General features: G+C 38.9%; 1 protein-coding gene across 5 annotated transcripts in view; it reads right to left on the bottom strand.

Annotated features, from left to right (window-relative positions):
• LOC149081762 (uncharacterized) overlaps positions 1–22,274 on the bottom strand; it is a 97,575-nt gene that overhangs the window by 19,277 nt on the left and 56,024 nt on the right. For all 5 annotated transcript variants that reach the window (XM_089237193.1, XM_089237194.1, XM_089237196.1 and 2 more), the window contains one exon: positions 19,362–19,557. In XM_089237193.1, coding sequence (XP_089093319.1) covers positions 19,362–19,490 — 129 coding nt within the window. In that variant the 5' untranslated portion in view covers positions 19,491–19,557. The remainder of the gene's footprint in view (positions 1–19,361; positions 19,558–22,274) is intronic.

The following is a 22,274-nucleotide window of genomic DNA, read 5'->3' as shown; positions in this document are numbered from 1 at the left end:
GCAATACACGGGTCCAAAGAGAGAAGCTCGCGCGGCATCCATTTCCCAAAGAAACCAACGATACACTTCTTTTTCAAGGAAGTTCCTAGAGATGCTACTAACTATAACAGTGTATCTTGGAAGGAGAGAAGGAAAAAGAAAATTTCTTAACCGCTGGAAACAGCTGACGAAAGCTAAAAATATTCGGATTTTTACTGCGGAAAACAGGAACAAGAATGAATGCGCCACATTCTCTCTCTCGATGTCTTCTTTTTTTTTTTTCTCCCTTAAAACCACGGCGTCATCTCTACAACACACACCACAATTTCAAGAACAGTATTCGAATCGATTCATCGACCAAGAATAAAATGAGGAATTCGCGGGAGAACGTCTGTTCATGCGTTGTAGGATCCAGACTGGAAACGCATCAATCCTCACACGTCCATTACATGAGTACCTTAATGCTTTGTAGTTCCAGGTGCGACTTTTATGGTCCAACATTCCTCATGAATGAGAATTTTTCTGCGTCAATCCAAGTGACGTGACATTTTAGGCATTGTAGTCAATTTGCGTCAAAGCAACATTTTCTTGTCCCTAGCGAAACTAAACAAGGCCTAAAGACGGGAAAAAAGCCAACCTTGATTTTAAATTGCTTCGCGAGTTAACTATCGCCATTGCGTACGACGCTAACTCTGACGTATCCGAGATCAACCGATCCTCAACCCGAAAATCAGCAATAGACAGTTTTCGAATGGGGTGTTCAACTGGCGAAACCAAAGAGCTCTAGAAAGAAGCACCCCCCGGCTGCTTTGGTGAGAAAGAGGCTGATGATAATGACTACGCTAAAATACCGATTCTCGAGCGGGAGTCGCTCAAGACAGTGTTTCTCAAAGTGTACGTAGCGGCGAGCTGGAGATATCGATTTGTGTGCCTATATATGCTTTGACATGGTTCTTTTATGGATGCAAATATCTACTGGACTATACTGGGGAGCCCCGGATGAACTATGACTTAGGGTAAGGGAGCCGTGAAAGCACTGTTCTTAGGGAACCACCGGTGGTGAAAATCAAGTAAAAGAGGGAACCTCTATATACAGAGACCTGTAACAAATAAAAGATGCGAAGCGTTAAAGTGCAATATGGGGGGGGGGGGGTTACTTTCAGAATCCAGGACGACACCCACAATGGGGAGGCCGACGAAAATCTAGCACAGGAGTTCGGAGATCAACTCTTATTTAAAAATAGTTCACATTATTAAATTGATTTGAGTAAATTTATAAAGAAAAAGGGTCCCTCTCTAAGATGGTGGGCCACCAGTGAACAAATTGGTCCAAAAAAACCATGGCTTTTTTTGGACTAATCTAGGGACTATCTACACTTTAAAACATTGAGAGCACGCGGCTAATATACCACGTTTCGAATTACCTTTCGCTCGTCATAAGTAATATCCACAATACCCCATCGGTAGTTAATGCAATTAATATCAACATGGAAGTGTAGATGACTGCTTAATAATACTCAAAAATTCATCAACGAATAAGGCAAAAACCACGAAATACTAAAAAAATTCCTTATGCATTTCGATGCGCTATGGGTGCCGTCTTCAGAGGATAAGAATATCACGCTGACCGAGTATCGCACTTGGATTTTGATTACCAAATCTTCAATCTCGGTTACTCAGCGGAGCGAAAACTATACGTCTATCCAAGTCAAACGTCGTGTGTGGCTAGGGTCTATCAAGTATCGGCAATGAGCGAAGTAGAGTCAATTCACAAGAGTTTACATACTTTGTATTTGAACCTTAACATCCATGTTATTTTAAATGGGAAGAAGTACAATGAAACATTTTTCAGATAGCTTTGCGAGTCAGACAATACTTTTGAGTTGGCCCGAGTACCCATGTACTATAATTATCTACAAGGTATTTTATTGGGAACTCTTCACACCTTCAAATTTTACCACAATGGATTTTAATGAAACTTCAACGTTATAGTGGCCGAGAGGGTTCAAGCTAAGGAACCTTGTTTTTTTAACGCAGGGATTTACTAGAAAAAAAGCCAGGGCTAGTAAAAAATTTAGGCTGGGGAGCCCACCACAAGTCCCTGTTCCAGAATGGGGGTGGGGAAAATCATTACGATCACTCAAACAGTTCTTTCCTGAATTTCTGAACACTAGCTCTTCTAGATCTTGACTGAGCACTTGATGAGTTCTTGAAGCCATCGGGGTAAAAAAAAAAAAAGAATACAAATGATATCAAAAAACGAACATTGTTTCAACCCGTTTGTTTTACGAGCGTGAAATCTCGAACGGTGTTTGAGAAGTGAGGAAAAATAGCACAACCGGCAAATAAGACCGGATACGACTCCTTAGCATTTCAAGAAAGAAAAAAAACCCAGCAAGAGAAGAGTTTTTGTTGTGTCGAATCCGACACCTGACGCTGCATTAGTCACACTGTAGTCAAAGAGTATCGCTGGAGCATACAAACGACGCACTGTAGAGAAATCCGCAGTTTTTTCCACATCAAGAGATAAATAACACAAGGTGTGTTTTTCTCATTGACGAAATCAGAACGCACTTTGAAACTTGAAACACTTGGTAACGACTCTTATTAAAAACGTCGTCGTCGGTGGTACAGAAAAAAAATAGTCGAACACTTGTTTTTGCGAGAGCAGTTGCCAGAAAAAAAAAAGTATTGATCAAGGTAAAAACGCACACACCTCAACATGCGCACTAAGCATTCTTCAGCACGGACTGGGAAAAAAGTGTGGTGTTGTTCGTTTCTGACGTCGTGGAGGCGTGACATTTGGCTCATCAGTGGAGTATCAACAAGAAATTAGCAAGTCTGCTTGTCGCTGGTGATGGAAGCAGAGAGAGGCTCGTCCTCAACCTACTCCAGTTCAAATTTCACGTTAATCAATTTTCCTCAACCCCTTCTCTTTCTGTGTGTTTATAAATATAATAAGCACGAGGGCGTAGGCACCTTGAATGTTTTCTTTCTTCCTGCCTAACCAAGGGATTTTGTTCACAACAAGGTAGACTCCAGAATCGAATGACGCCAAAGTAGAAATCCTACAGCTAAAATATGATTTAAAACTTTGATTCGTCTTATCGATAGAATATGATCTCACGAACCACAACCGACTTCCATTATTTGCTTAAAGATTAGTGTTACGAGTAACTTTCAGGAACGAACTCGGGGTACCTACGTAGATAACCAATTGCATCCAGGTTCCCATCTCCCAAGAGATACCAAACCTTTAATGTAGCCAGTACTTCTGTTTGACGTTACCGTTGAATAGTCTGTTAACAAATCCTTTGCACCAAACATGAAAATCCCAGAAACGAATGCCCCAGGCCGTATAAATTTAAATGATTTGCTTACTGTTAGTCTATAAATTCGTTTGCAAATATGGTTTATTGTTCGCAAAATCTGGGGAAAAACTGGTGAAAATTAATGCAGACAACTTCGATTTGGTGTACACTGAAACAACCTAGAGTTGTTACCAAAGTCCAATTTTGTGAAGCATTGATGGTCACCCCCATAGGCGTATGCAGAATTTTCTCGGGGGGGGGGGAAGGTTTCAAATGTTTTTTTTCCTTCTGAAGGGAAAAAAGGGTGATAACGTTTTTTTCCCGCAAAATAACATTATAATCTCGGCTTTGGGGGGGGGGGAGGGGAGAGAGAGATACGCCCGTTCGCCAGTGGTCACCCGATAACCATCTCATCCTAGAATACAAATAATTATGTTCGTCTGAGTTCAAGTACTGTAAAAGTCGGTTATAACAGGGGCGCGGTAGCCCGGTCGATACGATGCTCGCCTAAAGTACCAAAAGGTGTTTAGAGGTGTCGCGAGTTCGATACCCGGTTCGTCCTTGTCAGAAAACTTTCCTGAGACAGGGGTACAACAAAAAACGGCGACTTGACCGCAGCGAGTCCCCCATCGAGGGGTTAGCGCACCAACCTCTCGATGAGTATAAAAAACAAGCCTTCCGTTCGGAATCGGCAATAAATTGTAGGCCACGGTCTAATTAGCCCACGTGCGCAGAAAATGACCATGGTGCGACAAAAATGATCAAATGATCGGTTATAACAAGATTCAAGGGACCGTGCAATTATGTCGTATATACCATGAATATTGAATAGAAAATAGCAGTTCTACCGCCCTAGTTCCAATGTGCTAGAGAGGACTCGCGGCAGAATTTTGACAAGGCTCCTGAATTACGTTCCAATACAAATTTATAATGAAAAATATGTATCGCTGGTTGTTACCGTTGGTGAAATCCCCTCCTCCCCCCACCAAAATATATGATGGTCTCCACAAGAATGTGAACCGATCTTCCCGTTAAAAAATTCACACTGTTAGGTACAGGACACTTTTCACTTGTTCCTGTAAAAAGGAAAGGGGGGGGGGAAGGGTAAATTTCCCAATGGCGAAAGACGGGGTTGTGCCCGTTTTAGAAAGGGGTTTTCACAGGGAGGCGGCTGACAGGTTTTTCTGCGGTTTCCAACTCTCATGTTGCTACGTGAAATGGGTGGAAACCGAGCGATGACACAAATTCGTACAACGAACAATGCTTTAATCGCCCTATAAGGGAGAAAAAGAGCCTTCCATCAGGGGTTGACAAATCGGGAGAAAAAAATTAGGTACCAGCCAAATTTCCCAAGGGGAGAGCTAAATATATTTTTTTCTGGGGAAAAGCCGCCAAAATAATTTTTTTGGCTTTTCTAAGCCCCGATGGCCTTTTCGCACATGCGTAGAAATGATAATTACAAAATTTTCACGTTGTGCTCAGGGGTCTAACTTAATCACACAGAAAATTCCAAGTGCAAATGCCTGTCTTTTGGTCGCCATGGCAACTGGAATTTGTCATTCCTTTCCATAAATCATGTTTAGCTCGAATTTAAAGAGAAAACAACCAAAAAACAAAAATTTCAAATACAACATCGTTTTGTCCGAGGTCTCAAGACGTGAAAAAGCGGTTTATTAACGATATTTTCAATCGGTATCGACCAGAACCGTTGCTTATAGATGTTTTAGCCGATGTCGTTCATTATAAGAGTTTCTCTGTAAACGTCAAAATACGGGGTGCTTTTTCTTCTGATCTTGAGCATGAGCACCAGGGCCGGAAGTAGAATGGGGCAGAGGGAGCAACTGCTCCAGGCGGAAAATATCTCGGAGTTATTCTGAATAACAGGCCAGGGCGAATTATTATGTATCAAAAATTAAGAGCTAATAAGGTCCTTCAACACCTATTTCGTTTAGCAGCACCTACTTGGGAGCTATAACAAGCTCAGGAAGTTATTACAGTAAAATCCCTCTTAACGGACACCTCCCCCAGACGTGGCCACCCGTCTTTTATGGCCAAATAATAATTTCTCTTTTTATACATGCACTTTAAATCTCTTATTAACGGTCACCCCTCTTTTACGGAAGAATTTTTTTTTTTCTTTTTTTGTCCTGCCGGTGTGTCCGCAAAAGAGGTTTTAGGGTAATAATCACATTAGAAACGATTCACTCGAGAACCAGCAAATTATCCTGAAATGGACTACAGCAGGGCTTGACAAATCGAAAGTATATTTAAGCACCAGTCCAATTTATTTAGGAGCCAAGCATGGTACTTTGCTCACGAAAAACTGTCCCAAATAATGCTTTCTTTTACTCTTCCCCCCCCCCCCCCATGTTAAAAAAAATGTAGAATGGAATCGAAAATTTTGTCACGCTTAGACTCCAATTTTTAGCAACCACATTTAGAAAATTCTAGGCACCAACACAAGTTTTCTAGTCACCTGATGCCTGGAATTTTTTAGCCCTGGAGTAAAGGTCACGCAGGCGACCTAGGTAATGAAAGAGTGGACTTCCTAAAAAAAGAGGTGACTCAAGGGAACTAGATATGATCACACATCGCCATATTATATTTCAACTTTAAAAGATATCATTTGAAAATGGCAGGACTGGAATGACATCAATATATTAAAGATATTCCAGATCCAACTTAAAGTCAGCACAAAAACTTGTGAATGGTCCTGTTCCTCACTGATCATAAACCATTCCCCACATATTTTTTTTCACAGATTTAAAATTTTTGACAACCAACATTTACTATGCATATGTGGTGAGATCGGTTATTCTTAGCATCACAGACAGCAAATTTACTCAATTCCTTTTCCATACATCAAATGGAGCCAATATGAAACACTGACGGAACAATCTGCTTCACAATGAAGACGAAGCAAAAGGGATTGAAGAAATTGATGCAGTTAATGGGAAAAAACACATAGGTAAGGCAACAAGGACACGATTATTAATTGTATGATTGCGAGCGATATCGTTGGAAATATAAATGATAATGTTGCTTATGTTATACATAAGATAAAAATTGCAGGAGGATATCTATGTAACATTTAGAGAGAAATAAAATTCCGTCCCAACCTTTACGGCAGATTGAGTTCAGTTTCCGAAGTGGCGGAAGCCATAAAATCATATTTGCCACAACCCCCCCCCCCCATAAAAAAATCCTAATAAAGGCTCTGGTATCCCCGACTTAAAGAAATATCCAAGACTGCTGAATAAACTTGAAATTACAACCAGAAAATGTGCACTATCGCATCGAATTGAAGCTGCTTACGAATATTTCACATTAAGCCACGTCCTCAGCGGTCTAAGAGCGTCAAAAAAAGTTGATACAATCTTAGTATGAAATGGAAGAAAAATATTCTTTTCCGGTGAAAGTATCGTTAATTATACGGATAATATTCCGTATTAAAACAAGATAGCTAAAATAAGCCTCATTTTCACAGGCGAAGGAAAAAAAAAATCGCAAACGTGGATACACACGCACATCCTTCCCCGCGGCTTGGTTTGGTGCCATTTATAGAGAGTCTGGAAGACACAAACCGCAATCGGAATAATTAAATTTGACTAGACACTAAGAAAAACGAGACTCGTGAAATAAATGGCGGAAATCATGTTTTAAAATTCTACATTTTAGACATTTAAGGAAAGGGGGGTCGAAAGCACTTCTGAATGATGAGTGAACATGAAGAGGGGGGAGGAAAAAGAAAAATTAGCCATGGATGTCTCGTGACAAAATTGAGGGATGTTGAGCAGGAACCTTGGATCAACTTTGGCCTTTCCCTCTCTCTGTTCTAAGAAGAACCCTGCAAAAATAAAAAGACCTTCCACAAGCTATCGGGTAACAGCAGACAGACCTCGGGCACATCTGATGCCTACTAGGTCACATGAAATGCATGACGCATCACCCCTCTCTCGATATATACCCTTACGAATACAAGGGTTTCACGTTACACAAAAAAAAATACACAGTATATCCTACGGATAAAACATGAATCGTGATCCTTCACCTGAACCTCGATTTGACTTTTCTATTTCCGAGATATAATGAATGAATTGGTCGGAATTGACCTGTTGACTTATATCGTTGAGATGCTCTAGGTCTTGCGAATCGTAGAAAACGAAGAAATGGCCCGATATCCGTGATGACTGCCGAGTCGGGCACGCTCATTGCTTTGTATCAGAGGAGAAATGGGCTATTTGTTCTGAGATTGGGGTGAAAGCAGGAAAAAAGATGACCATGTACATCAGATTTTACGGGACTATAAAAGAATTCCGGAAAATCAAAACCCTTTCCAATATTATTTTTTAAAATAACACGAAGCTTTAGAATCATTTTTACTATAATTGTAAGGTATTGTATTTATTTACTATAATTGTACTAAGGAATAGCATCATTTTTTTCATGTTTATTTGCAATGAATTACGTTTCACTTCACTGCAGATTTGCTCCACGCTTTTGCAGCAGAATGGCTACTAATACTTGACCGTTGTAATAATTGCACCTCACAGTGAGAGGGGAAATGGGACACTTTTTCACAAAAATATTTTTAAAATTGTATTCGTCAGTTGTAAAAATGTTGCAATCGATAAAGCAAGAACTTATCACTTTTGAAATGTAAAAACATAACACTTCAAAATTCTTTTATGAGAAATTTAAATTTGCAAAAAATATGTCCCACCTGAGGAATAGGACAATCGTTAAAAAGAGCATTTAATAAATATTCGAGTGTGATTCAAATTAAATAAAAAATTAAAAACACATTCAAATCATAACCACAATATTGATAAATCTTAGAAAAATTATATTCCTGTAGCCAGATTTAGATAAAATAATCTACATAATCCTACTACATGAAAAATTAGGGACAGAAAAAAAACGAATTTTTTTTTTTTTTTCTGTTTAAGAATTAAGAACTAGAAATTGTATTCGTTAAAAAAAAAGAATGAAGACAGCATTTGAACACAGAAGTTAAATGCCTCTAAATACAAGAAAAAACAATTAAATAGTCACAGCATCAAATATTTTCAAACTAATACACCAATTAAACTAATTAAATTGAGGATGTCTCGTTCCTCCCTCAAGTGGGTTTATTTCAAGGTCGGCAGGTTTTTGACGTGTGCCAGTTTTTGGCAGTTTGTCAAAAACCTCAGCTGGTGAATTTCATTACATAAACGCCTATTGAAAATAAATACACCGATTGCACATTATGTTTAAAATGGCAATATTGTCAATCTACAGCTCTATTTTTCAAACAAATGTGTATAGAATGTTCTTTAATTTTATATATGTATGTTACTGCCGAAGCTTAAAAATTGCCAACCTAGTTGACCCAGCCAATGTCCGAAATTCGGGGTTTCGCCGGCCCTATGTCGATTCCAATACATGTATCACTAAGATATCGATATTCAGATTCCTTTAAATGTTTCCATAGCTACTGGTAAGTATTATAATTATAAATAATTATAAATGGCCAAAATTATCACAAAAAATACGCCAACGCGGCGATGACCCCGAATCATAGGGATCGATATATAGGGGTCGGCGAAAGGTGGAATTTCGGACATTGGCCGGGTCAACTTCGGGCTTTGGCAATAACATATACAATGTTAATTTATGTTATTAAATTATGTCGAAAATTTTTTTTAGATACTTACAATATTCTTACTGGAAATAATAACATTGAACCAAATATAAATTAAAAGCCTCAGCAACATGCAAAATAACATGGCTCTGAATTGGGCAGCATAAAAAAATTAGCAAATGCTCGTCGTCAATGCTGATTGGATATGAAAAAGCTGGGTAACTATTCTCTCCCCACCCCATCACTTCTTATTCTTTAGTGCAACAACGTCTAATACATACTATGATTTAGTAGATTGGAATTTATAAATGTTATGAAACAGTTTCTGCAATTAATGCTGTATCTCAATTCACGAAACGGGCAATACTTTGACTATTAATTGATAGCAAGTTTCGCTAAAGTATTTTCAAAGTTTGGATTTGTAGTAAGATATATCGAGAGAGTGAATGAAGAGTAAAATTAGTTATGAACTGCTATTATGGGATGCTAAGCAGTATTTTACAACAGAATACAATTTTGTGCAGACCAAAATATTTAGAAAATAAAAATTAATAGTTTGTACTTAAATATATAAATATTTCAAACTAGTCTGTATAAAAAAATGTTTATGGCTATTCCACATATCTACTCGACAAAAACAAAAAATATTTTAACTGATTATAGGTTTTTGACAGTTTCAACCTGTTTTTGGCACGTCCCGTCAAAAACGTCTTAAATAAACCAACTGCATAGTTTTAAGGCTGAATGCCAATGCTTGAATGTATTCAAAATTGACCTCGTAACTTATCCATCCAATTTGCTTTCAAAAAGTGATAAAAATTACTTCGTAAAATTAAATGTATTTCACTTTTCGAATAGTTAAAAAAAATATTTCAATTTATTAGGGATCATTAAAGTATTACGTCAGCATCGAGGGGGGTTCAGATTTGCTGACTTTTAATGACAAGGGTGGAGGGGGTTTGAAGGTTGCTTACGTCATCAACCACCCCTTTTTGAAGATATGAAATATTCTAAGCTGCTGACGAAATTTTGCTGACGGGGAGAGGGGAGAGGGAATGTCGGTGTTTTGCTGACGGGGGGGGGGGGTCAAACATTGCTGAAAATCTGCTTACGTAATACTTGAATAATCTTTGTCCCCTTAACCAAAAAATCTTTGTCCCAAGTTTGTTAAGCATTGACAGCTTCATACATTGAAAAAAAACCAAATTGAAGTAATTTATTAATGTTTAAAAGCCACTGTACCTCTCCCCTAAACCTACCTCTGAACCAATTGGTTATGCAGGAACATGTGTATGCATTTGCGTCATCGGAAACACTCGAATTTGCACTCTAAAGCTGAAAGGCATTGCAAACCATCTTCAGTTCCACGATCACGGACAATATCGGGGTTTCGCGATGGAAAGCCCGATCAGGGGCCGATAGTTTAAGTATATTCTATTACATTAAGTAAGCGTTTTCTCGTAAAAGAAACGTTTCGTGGCTAGCAGGAACAAAAAAATTTTGGCGTCCTTTCCGAAATTTCGGGCATACTGAAGCAAAACTCGCTATTTGGAGCAGAAAAATGCGAAAATACGCTATTGGAGCAAGATATTAGTTTTGGCGCAGTGCGGCGCAGAGTTCCCACCCCTGCAAATGGGAGACCAGCTCGCTAAACTGTAGAAAAAACTTCAGCTGGCACGACTGCGCCGCCAACAGGGTTCGAACCTTCATCCTCACGATGACAGTGAAGCACGATGCTTACAAGATACTTAACCGTACATGCACCTTGTACGCAGTGATGGCAACCTCGTCAAACAAAATTTCCTTCGAAAATTTTCCTTTCGACTAAATTTTTCCCCAAACACTAAAATTGTGCTGCTATCTATCGGTGGAAATATTTAATCAAGTATTTTACACCAGAAAAGCATTGTTTTGCATTTGTATATTTTTTCAACAAAAATTCTTTTGTTTAACTCAAAATTTCCCACAAACACCAAGAAATTTCTCACGTCGAAAACTTTTGGCCAATTTTTCCCACGAATATGGGAAATGTCCCACGAGTTACCATAACTGCGCGAATCGGCACATGCCGGAATTGTCTGAGTATGTATGGCCCTAACGTACTATTGTGGAGTTGCGTTTGTTTCGTGCTGCCATCTGTCTTTCTAAAGTAAAGATGAAGATACTTGAATTTTCATGTTGGCTTTGTCTTTCTTTCAAACCAAGCACAACTTAGGTCTATCACCATCTATGGGCGATTTGCTACCTAGTGAGTTGTGCCGGAAGTGTAACTGTGTGTGTACCTAACAGTCTAGAGTGCGTATGTAGTGTTGCATTCGATTTTTCAGTGCTGACATCTATATTTCAGAAGTGAAGTGAGGGATGTTATGACTGAATTGCATTTGTACTGTTTGTAGGTCTGTTGCTCTGTGGCGAGACTTTTTAAAGGGGAGATCGGCTCGCATTCGCGCCTTGAAATTGGGAACCACAGAAAACCAGAAAGTACTCCAAAAATGTCATTTTAATTGCGCGGGAATGGGGAAGAATGCGTTTTAATAAATGGGCGATCAATATCGACTAGGGTTACTATATTCGAAAACTGAAGAATGAGGAAGACTGCACGCCCATCATCGGTAACGTCACATTTCCCAATTTCCACAACAGATGGCGTTACTATACTGACCGAAAAAATTGGCCGCGGCAATAAATTTTCGTCAAAGAAAACAGAACCGCTAAGAAAACAAAAGAAATAAACGCTAATCAGTCTCCCCCTTCGCCTATAATGAATTGTTCCCATTAGTTTCATTGCTTTGTGGACTTTGTTTGGAAGGCCTCAGACATCAGCCACGTCGTAACCGAGGTCGATGTGGATGTTGCGGTAGACAAATTTATGTCCCAACTTGATTCATCATGAGCCGACATCTTAGGCTTCACGCAGAGGCAAAAAGCCCATATTCTAAGTTGGTGTATGTAAGAGCTGGCCAATGAGAGAAGGAAGGTAAGAGCTTTGGCACACAAGTTTTTTGAAGGCACGGGAAAATACCAAAGGTGCAGCGACAACATCGTACAAAAAAGGCCAAGGTGAAGTATACGCGGCTAGTGAGAAAGACAAGGAATACTTGTTGGACGAACTTTCGTGCCGAGCACAATCGACCCTTAGAACCAGCGTACCGCTCGGTCTTCAAGTGTCGCCGCAAATTACCATGCATCAAAGTGATTCGAACGTTACAATCTTGGAAGCCGCCGAGCTCCAGCTTAACAGTCTTCCCGGATCCCACAGACTATATAATCTTGGTACCGCGATCCAGTAATACTTTACGTGGGAATGACCTCCAATCTCGACATATGAAGTGCCGCACATCGTGGAGAAATTAAACAACCGCAGGGCTCCTGAATTTGACAACATAAGTACCCCTGTATTGAAGTCACTCTTCAAGAGATACGCTACAGAGATTACATTGATCTTCAACAAAGCTACTAGAGATGTCTGTGTTCCCACATCACTTCAAAATAGGTAAACTGCTTCTGTTCTTGAAAAAAGATAGGGACCTGGATTCTCTAAGATCGTGCCACACGATATTCCTGCTGCCTACTCTAGGGAAGGTTTATAAGAAAGTGCTAGTGCACTTGGAGAAGGTCAATTGGCTGAGTCCTCTTCAGTTTGGATTCAAAGCTGGCGGATCAGCCGAAAAAGCGATCGCTGTATTCCTTCGAGTTATTTACAGAAGCATGTCCAGGGCCAGCTGACTGCAATAGTCTGAACATACGTGGAGCCTTTGACTACTTGCGACACGAAATTATTATCAATCAGCTCCGACGATTGCCTCTTCCCGAGAACTTGCTGCGTACAACGGAGTGCATGCTACAAGGTAGATATATCACAATGACCACCGATGGCGGCGTTGCAATCAAAGCCCAGCGGAAAGGACGCCCACAAGGTTCTTGAAAGGTCCTCCTCTGTGGTCTTTGGTCCTGGACACTCTGCTTAAGCTTGATTGGGGACTGCACAACCATATTCAAGCCATTACGGACAACCTGGTTTTTGTGATTTCTGGTGCTAATCACGACGACATCACTACTGAATCTCATATGACATTCAACCAACTGACAGAGAGAGGTCAAGACGACCAAGTTTCTTCGCCCCCCCCCCTTCCAAGAAAAATAAACCGTGCATCACAATCAACAATACCTGCATTTGGCCTTCAAAGGAAATAATTATCCTATGGATGCGCTTCTTGGTATCGGGGTCCTACACAGAGGCAAAGAGCTCTGGATATATCCCAGAGACAATTTCTGCATTGTTTCAGGGGCATACGTCACCATGTCCAACGCCGTCTTATAGGTGGCAACTGGGAATCCACCTTTCAGTAGCTTCGACTACTTCACCTCGACGAGGATATTGCTGTGGAAGCTAGACGACTGAGTTGCCGACGTCGATTTCATGTTGAAGAGCGATTTTATATATACAGTCAAACCTCGTTAATGAGTCACTCTTTGGAGAGCAAAAATATGACTTCATAAGCGGAGTGACTCGTTAAACGGAGTAAGCCATAGCTGTGCCAATTCCTGCCTGAGGATAATTGGGACTTCCAAAAAGTGACCCAGTAAGCGGCGTGACGTGTTAACCGGGTGACGCACTAACGAGGTTTGACTATTTTAATTTTTGTTGCTTTCGCCTGAGGCGACAATGTTTTGTTGTTTATTATGAAACTTTCAGGATACATCTATTCTCCGGGAACGCTTCGATATCACTGAGATGGGAAGCGGGTGTGCGGTCTTCTTAGGTTTTTGCCTGGAACTTGGCGAAGTCTTTTGTGTTGCATTTATAGGTATTTATGAAATCTTTCATATAGCTTTCTTAAAAGGAACTGTTCTACAAACCACATTCTACTTTATTTCTGAATAGTAGGGACGACACCCCCTCCCTCTCTACTTCAGTACACGGCTATTACTAAGCAAACAATGGTATTCTTAAAATGGATGTTTTTCAGACTGTCTTTTTTATGTTATCCTGAGCCAAGCTGAACTGTGATGATAGTGAACAGAAGTGTTTCAGTGTGAAAAAAATTCCCAGAGGGAAAAAAAAAATTTTAGAAGATCGAAAAGGAGTACAAAAGGTATGCATGGATATACATGAAAAGGATATATTTTCCGAAACGTAGGAGGACGCTTGAAATGACATCGAAAAGGAGGACGTCCGCATTTTCCTATTAAAACCCTTCAGTCGCTCTGAATTAATCGCAGCCATCTTCATTCCGTAGCCTGCGAGCATGGAAGACCTCTGAATTAATGAAAGCCATCTTTTCTACTTGTTTTAATGCTGCCATCTACTGGCGAAATCAAACACTATTTTTTAGTAGTGAACAAAAATCTACATGAAATCAATCCTTAATTCATGTGTATGTGAACGATTTTGAAGATGATGTGCCTCCACCCCATTCGCTCCCCCCCCCCCTTACATCTTCACAATGAATGGGAAAAAAATTAGCTGAAAAAAATTTGGGTGGGGAAGAGAAATGATATAAAACACGGTCTTTTATAGTTCTACGTATGATAAGAAACTATAGATGGCAGCACAATACGTTCGAATATTTTAACTGATTTGAGTAGCTGAACATGGGAATTTTTCTGATTCCGCACTGCACTGAAAAACAGGAGTTTTTAAAGCAGTAGTGCAATAAAATATACAGGGTGTCCCATAAATTCGTGTATAGTTTAAAAATTCCTGCAAATCGAAAGAACTGATGCATCTGAAATGCGATTTACGAAAAAATTTCTCCCACAATGAGGAATTTTTTTTTTTTCCTGGACAGAATAGTTCAAATTTTTCGTCGACAGAGGTCGATGCACGAGAGCAAATAGCTGGAAATATGTAAACCAGAATCCTGTGAAATGCAGGGTGTGCTATTAACAGCTCATTTATGAATTTTCCCGTTACACGCGCTTTCATAAGGTGGTTGCACTGTGGTGTCGACTAACCGTGTTTTATCCACTAATGTCGAGGCATTTTACCACAGCCACGAATTTCCGGCTAAAGCTTCACAAACGTTTTGGACCCAGAAGAGATCGAAGAAAAATTCAGCAAGTGCAGCGCCCTCAATCGATAAAATTAAAAAACTGATTTTTTTTTTCCCCTTTTAAAAAAAATTTTTGATTTTTGTAGCAGGAAAAATTATTTTCATAGCAGCAAAAATGTTTTTGTAGCAGCATTTATCAGTGTTGTAGCATTTTGTATTTTATTTATGCCAAAATTTTACCGTTTTTATACACACACATGCGGTAGCGTGCACAGGATTACTTTTTATTTCAAAAAAAGTCTTTTCTCAGTTCAGAAGAAGGGGGTGTCCCCCCCCAAAAAGTAAAAGATATAGAAGTTAGAAGAAATTTCCTGTAGGAGAAATACCTTTTTTTGTAAATCAAAAAAAAAATTTCAAGAGACTTCTTGATATTTATATTTTTTGCATTCTGTACAATATCAACAAATGAGAAGCATTTCAGATTTAAAAAATAATTTGAAAATGAGTGTTTTTAGAGATCTAGCTCTTGCAGGCTTGGTAATCACTAATTTAAAAAAATAAAAATCACTAAAGAAGAGGTTTGAAACAACTAGAAAAGTAATTTTTCTTGTTTTTGCCACTGATGCGAGTCTAGGTTGTGCTTTTGTTTTCTTCAGTTTCAAGCAATTTTGAACGTTTGATCTTGCTTCTTTTACCACAAAATCTACCCATTTCATATTTGAAATGTTTATTTTTTGAGTTCGCTCTTGATTATCATCTCAGTTCGATTCAACATACTTTGAGATAATAGCTCGGTCATTCTTAGAATATCTATTTGAAATTCTCAGAAATTTAATAGTGTCATTAAAAACCATAGTAACTTGAACTGCAGAAATAAAAACTATAAAAAGATTATAGATTAAACTATTAGAAATTTGATAGAAAGATTCTATTTTCACAAAAAATCCAATCCGAGTACATCTGCTTTCGCTCCCTATTTTTCACTGATTTGTGATTGCTCAATGTATTTTATTTTGCAGCATCTTTAACAGATTTTCAGTGTCTCGTTTTACTTCCAAGTCTTCTATTATTCATTTTCTACTATTCATTCTCAATATGCCATTTCCTTTCAAGTCATTCACCAGCAGGTTTATTTCCAACCCTTTTTGTCCCATCGCCCCCTTCTTCAGAAATTTATTTCAGCCATCGCCTCGCCCCCCCCCCCGCAATGCAATCTAACCCATAGGATCCTATGTTATACCTGTAGCTTCTACCACCCCCCCCTGGAACTTTGCATTGCCCCCAAGGGAGCGTTAACACCCACTTTGGGAATCACTGTTCTAGACCATGGTCGTGGTTAAGATAATTCATGTATAAGTGTTGCGCTTCATATGTGTTTAAGTGTTGCCATCTATCTCCCAAATCAAAAATTAGAATGAAAAATTTGCAGGAAAAAATGTTCAAACCGACTGCATTGGATGAAATGATAATGCAGAAACCATTGCAATTTCTGATTCATGTCATCTAGCTTGAACACAACTCAGATTAGTATGCAATAAATGAGTATATATGTAAGTTTATGAATTAAGTGAATATAAAGCCCAGGATAATAACTTTAATGACTGAACTGCATATGTTATCTCACACTATATTACTCGTGGCATATACAAAAATCAGCGAATTTCCGTCAGATAATTTTACTCATGTGGCTTATATACCAGAGGCACCAAAATAATGTCTTGTACAGGTGAGAATTTTGTCTGAGGCCCTCCTTCCCTGCTCCTTCACATGATTGCATAGGGGTTATTTTATATATATATTTTTAATAAAGGGACCTATGAAAAATTTTGACCCAGGTGCCTATAGAAAATAAAGACCTGGGCAAACCACATTCCCAGATGGGAAAGCCCCTGGCTGTCGATATAACTGCTCTATCTCAAAGCACCGTAGCCTGCGTGGGATGACCGTTATAAAAAAAAAAAAAGGACAGGTCCACGGCGATTTATTTCATAGGTTTGTTAGATCTTGTATTTTATGACCAATGTTTCTCATAGTATTCAGATTTTGAAAGAGGCGATCACTGTCCTCTGGAACTGTGTGCGTTTTGGAATTCGCTATAAACTGTAGATCCCAATGCAATTAGCCCTGGTATGCAGAATATGATGTGACAAAAATGGTTACTAGCTTGTTACCATATTATTTTCATTATCAATGTCTATCACGTATACCAAAAGGAAGGTTTTGTGAATTTTTGTTGACTTCTGCTTGTCAGAAAACAAGCTTTGCTGGAATCTTACATCAAATACCTTTCAAACCAACCACAACCATGGTCCAGATGAACCAATTTTAATTAATGCTCAACTTTGGAAACCATTTTCCATTTAACACTAAACATGCTGGTGAATGACGTAAAAGGGAATGGCCTATCAAGAGAACAGTAGAAAATGAATAATAGAAAACTTGGAAGCAAAATGAGACAATGTTGAAGATGCTGGAAAATAAAATGCATGAAACACAAGTCAGTTAAAAATAGGGAGTGAAAACAGATGTACGTGGATTGAATTTTTTGTGAAAATAAATCAAAGAAGTTGACTTTTTTTTGGAAAAAAATAGCTGGAAACAGTGATTGAAGGGTTTTTGTTTTTTTGTTCTGTGGATGAGCGGCAATTTGCGCAGTTTGACCCCATTTTATACGTTGTCAGAAGCCTATTCGCCAAATCTTGGGGGCCTCAAGCTAATTCCATTTGCGGCCCCAAGAAATAAAATTGCGGGGAGAACAAATGACGTCATCGAAAAGTAAGTTTCTATTGTGACGCAACTTCAAGGTTTCTTAAGGAAAAATTTTGTTTTCGGTGCAAGATGGTGCAGAACTGAATTTCAGCGTTTTTGTAGGAGAATGTAGCAATCAAGAGGAAATTGTCAAAATTTAAGCAGAATGTAGCAGATGTCGGAAATGGTAGCAGTTTGCAGGAGATTTCCACCCCTGCAAAGTTGATTCCGGGACGCAGGGCAGGACAGAACGGGTCGGGTGTCACGTTCGTTGGATTACGAAAAGCTGATTTTACTATTCTTCCGTTAAAAGGTACGGAGAGGGTGCTAAAACGGGTACTAGCCCGAGGTGACAGTAAATTTTCGTTTCTAGTTGCTGCCCTGCCGGGATCCGTGGACTCAGCCGACCTCCGTAGGGGCCCCATAAACATTTTAAAATAATCGAACCTATAAGGTAGGTGGGGAGGCGAATTCTTTGTCCGATTTGTAATTGCAGTCGGCCCCGCTTAATCGGACACCCCGCTAAAACGGACAAAATCCTCCGGCACTAAAATTTCTCCCATAGAGACAATGTTGAAGTCTCCTGCTTAATTGATAATTTCAACTTTTCCCCCGCTTAATGCGCTTCACACGTCGACCGCCAATACACATCAACCACTATACATGCAATATTTCTACTGAATGAAACATTTGGAATTAATAGAAAATAAACAATGCATTTGGGAGTAGGTACTGGCCTCCAAGTATTCACGTTGTCTTCAATAACTACATTTGGTTTTGCTCTTTGTCGAACCAATAGAGGGCGCTAACTAATGAAAAGTAAAAAATCTTAGGTATTGTGGTCATGATTAAATATAATTTTCATTTGATTTTTGTTGTCTGATTTATTCGAGAAGCTCAAATAATATTGATCCTTCATCAGTTTTTAATATGCAAACACTACTACGTTTGCATATTAAACGTTCATCTAGCGTTGTAACTAATTGTTCCCCGTATAATCGGATAGTGTGCGCTGGAATCGTTGATATCCGATTAAGCTCGGCCGTCAATAATTTGAAAGGCGTAAAAGCTTATTACAGACCAATCCACAGATGAGTCATGAAGACACTTATCACGCACAGTAAGAAGCATTCTAGAGAAAAGTAATTATTGTTTAAAAGAAGAGTGACACTGAACAAAAGCACAAGAAAAGCAAGCCAATCAGTGTCTGGAAATGTGCCCTGTTTTCTCGTTAAAGAGTAGGAAGTTATTCCAAAGATTTTGACAAAATCCATTGTGACAAGGGCAAAACGGCTCCAGGTGCCATGAAGAAATATTTTCGATGACAGAGGGTGGGAGAAAAAAAAAACAGAGGAAGAACTGACAAAAGACTTCTCTTCCTGGATACCCCCTTGAGGAAAATGTCTTGCCAAAAGGCATTAAGTAACTGTCTCTTTAAGTTTGAAAGTGAGGAAGCTACTTCCCACTTCCATGGCCTGGTAATAATTCGAATTTCTGAGAACGGTTTCTTCAGGTTCATAAGAAAGGATATCATTGGGCTACATTTAAACCACAACGGTTTTATTAGCTTGCCTAATGACAGGAAATAAACCCGCTGAAAAGGGGGAGACTGGTGCATGAAAATGCCAGTTGCGAAAAAATACTTCAAGAAACAGAAAAACAAGATATCACATAATAATGATGATCATCATCAAGGGTTACCTGAATGCCAACTTCTTCGATGCCATTCTCGCCGTTGGCTGATTCTTTCTTGCTTTTTCTTCTCTTGACTTTCTTCTCTTTGGTTGGCGTGGTTATGTCAGCCTTTTGCTTGCTGTTTCTCATACCCATGATTCTACCCTTTTTTTATATCTTTTCTTTTTCCAACGATTAAGCTGTTTGAATCACGAAGACTCAGCTAGAGAGAAACAAGAAAACTGTGTTACTACTAGAGTTGTATGCAACCTTGAGTTGAATAAAAAAAAATGTAAAAAGGGCTGTAATTAGCCGGAACAATGCCATGACATTAGCGTAAAAGAAGATTACTACGGTATCTTATTGTTTGTTCTACTGGGAGATGGAAGGAAACATTGCAAAATAAAGAATAATCTTCCCCATGATGGCTCCATCATTCATTCAACTGATGGGAGATATAAAAAAAAAAAAGCATTACCAAGACCGTGAGAAGTTCCCAATTTTTCCAAGTACTACCCTGGTACAAACTGGTGGCGATAGGATCCATATTTTATACTAGCAAGGACTTTATAATCTCGCTAAAATAAAATCATCTCCTTATAGTTAATGTATCTTGCTAAGAATACTTATGGTGGATACCTGGTCTTCATGCTCTTTTCAAAGACACTATTTTCAAGGTGGTTCCCACAATACAGTCGGCCCCAAAGCTGTATCAAGATCTCGAAAAGCTGTGTAAAAATCTCGAGCCGCTTTGGTCGGCCCTGCTTAATCGGACAATGGATAACAGCAAATACCCCGCTTAAACAAATAAAATTCCGTGTAGCCAAAACTTCTCCCAGAGAAATATAAATTAACCAATATATATATATATATATTTATTGGATATGTAATATAATCCAATATGTAATATTTATTGGATTGGAATTATGTAATTGAAAAAAACCTAGACTTGAATGCTTTGAGGGCAGTTCGCACTCAAGTTGTCTTCAGTACGTGCAATTATTTTATCTGTTGTCTGTTCAGCCCATAGAGGACGCTTTCTCAATGAAAAATAAAATTCCAATATAAAATAAACTAACGGTATTAACAGCGATTGAATTTTTTTCCCCGCATAATCGAATATTGTGTGCCGCAAACGTTGATATCCGTTTAGGCGGGGACGACTATTTTCTGAAAGCTCAAGACTTTAATAAATCTGCATAATATGGACGAAGTGCACAAAATTTCAAGTTGGGCTTCTGTTATGCGAATTTAAAACCGGGGGAAAACGCTAAACTATATTTAGAAATTTTTTTTTAAAAAAAAGTCTAAAGCTGTTTAAGCAGAATAATTAATTGCTCTCAGTGATAATTGCTCGACAAATCCCAGGCACCAGAAAATTTGTATTAGTGCCGAAAATTTCCTGTCCGATTGTTTAATTAGAGACACGAAATTTTCTGATATCGTGACAGTGTCCCTCAACAGAAGGGGGAATACAAGTCGCAAAAACATTCTTCAGGACCGTTTCTTCTTGAGAACAAAATCAATGCTTGGCTCCTAAGAAATTTGGCTGGCGCCTAAATATTTTTCCGCCTTGTCAAGCCTTGATTTAGATATTTATGGTAAATAAGGGAAATAAAAATAGTCCTTATCAATTTGAAAATCTCTGAATCATCGGCTAGAGCAGGGGTTCTTAATGAGGAGTCTTTGGAGGTGTTTCATGGGGTACATGAGCTTGGATGATAAAATAATCACAACTTATTTTTACATTTTATACTGAACATTATTCTAAAGTATATTTTTATATATAGCCTCTATCTCATTGTCACAGGTTGGTCTGGGGGGGGGGCACAATAGGTTAAGGACCCCCTGAGCTAAAGACGCGATTGAACGATGGAGCCAAAAATACTCGAAGTGTATTCAAACACATCCACTGATTTTCTACTTTGAAAATGTGAAAAAAAACATGAAAAAAAGGTGTAAAATACAGATTGATTTTTGGACTTCAATATATAGCAGTCGTATTGAGAAAATTTTGGGCGCCAATACAGATTTTCCAGTCACTAATAGCGACCTGACGACTGGGATTTGTCAAGCACTGATTTTATACCATTAAAAATACTGTATATTATAAATATACGGAGTTTCTCAGTGAAAGAATTAGATAAGTACTGATCAGCAAAACACGGGAGAATCGATGGATCATAACAAACGGACAATTTATACATGGAGCAGACAGGCCGGAACACAATAGAGTGCTGTTCGTCTTGGCCTCCCTTTCCATTTGATATAATACCTTTCATATACAACAACAAACCCCGAACCTACAGCAACAGCAAAGAATACCTAACCTACACATCGGCAGCCAGCAGCTGTCTGGGAAAAACATTTATTAGCCTGAACAGCTGTGGACGTGGGTGTTGCCTTCATTTCTATTTTTGAAAGAAAAGAAAAAACGGGGAGCTGTAGGGAGAGACGCGGAAGCCTCTCACACAGCAATGAATTGAAACCAATGACAGAGTAAAGCACTGAAAAAAGAAGACGTGCATTTCTAACATCGAGGAATGTTGAAAAACAGCGGCATGCAAGTTATTACCAGCTATAGTTTGCAAGAGAGATAACTCGAAAACCTAAACATTCTTCCAAATCCCTACCCGAAGTGTGTCCAAAATCTTAAAAAAAGGATTACTTCAGCACTGTTATCAAACCAAGGACATCAATGGACAGACGAACAAGTTCACCCATAAGAACCCTTCCCGAAGTTATATGCTCTTCCTCCCTCCCCAAGAACAGAAACAGAACTATGAAGTACTTTAGAATGAAAATACTAAGCACCCAGATTAGAAATGATGGCATCCTTCTCTGTAGAGAGGCCCATTTTTCAACGCGAAGCCTACTGGTAAAATGCCGACAAAGTTTATCACAGAGAGAAAACGAAAAAAAAAAAGTATCTACTCCTTC

Source organism: Pholcus phalangioides, unplaced genomic scaffold (assembly GCF_987345545.1).
Source record: "Pholcus phalangioides strain wild (caught in Gottingen) unplaced genomic scaffold, Ppha-v1.0 ptg000009l_1, whole genome shotgun sequence".
Classification (NCBI taxonomy): domain Eukaryota; kingdom Metazoa; phylum Arthropoda; class Arachnida; order Araneae; family Pholcidae; genus Pholcus; species Pholcus phalangioides.
This window is presented reverse-complemented; position numbering and strand designations above follow the sequence as displayed.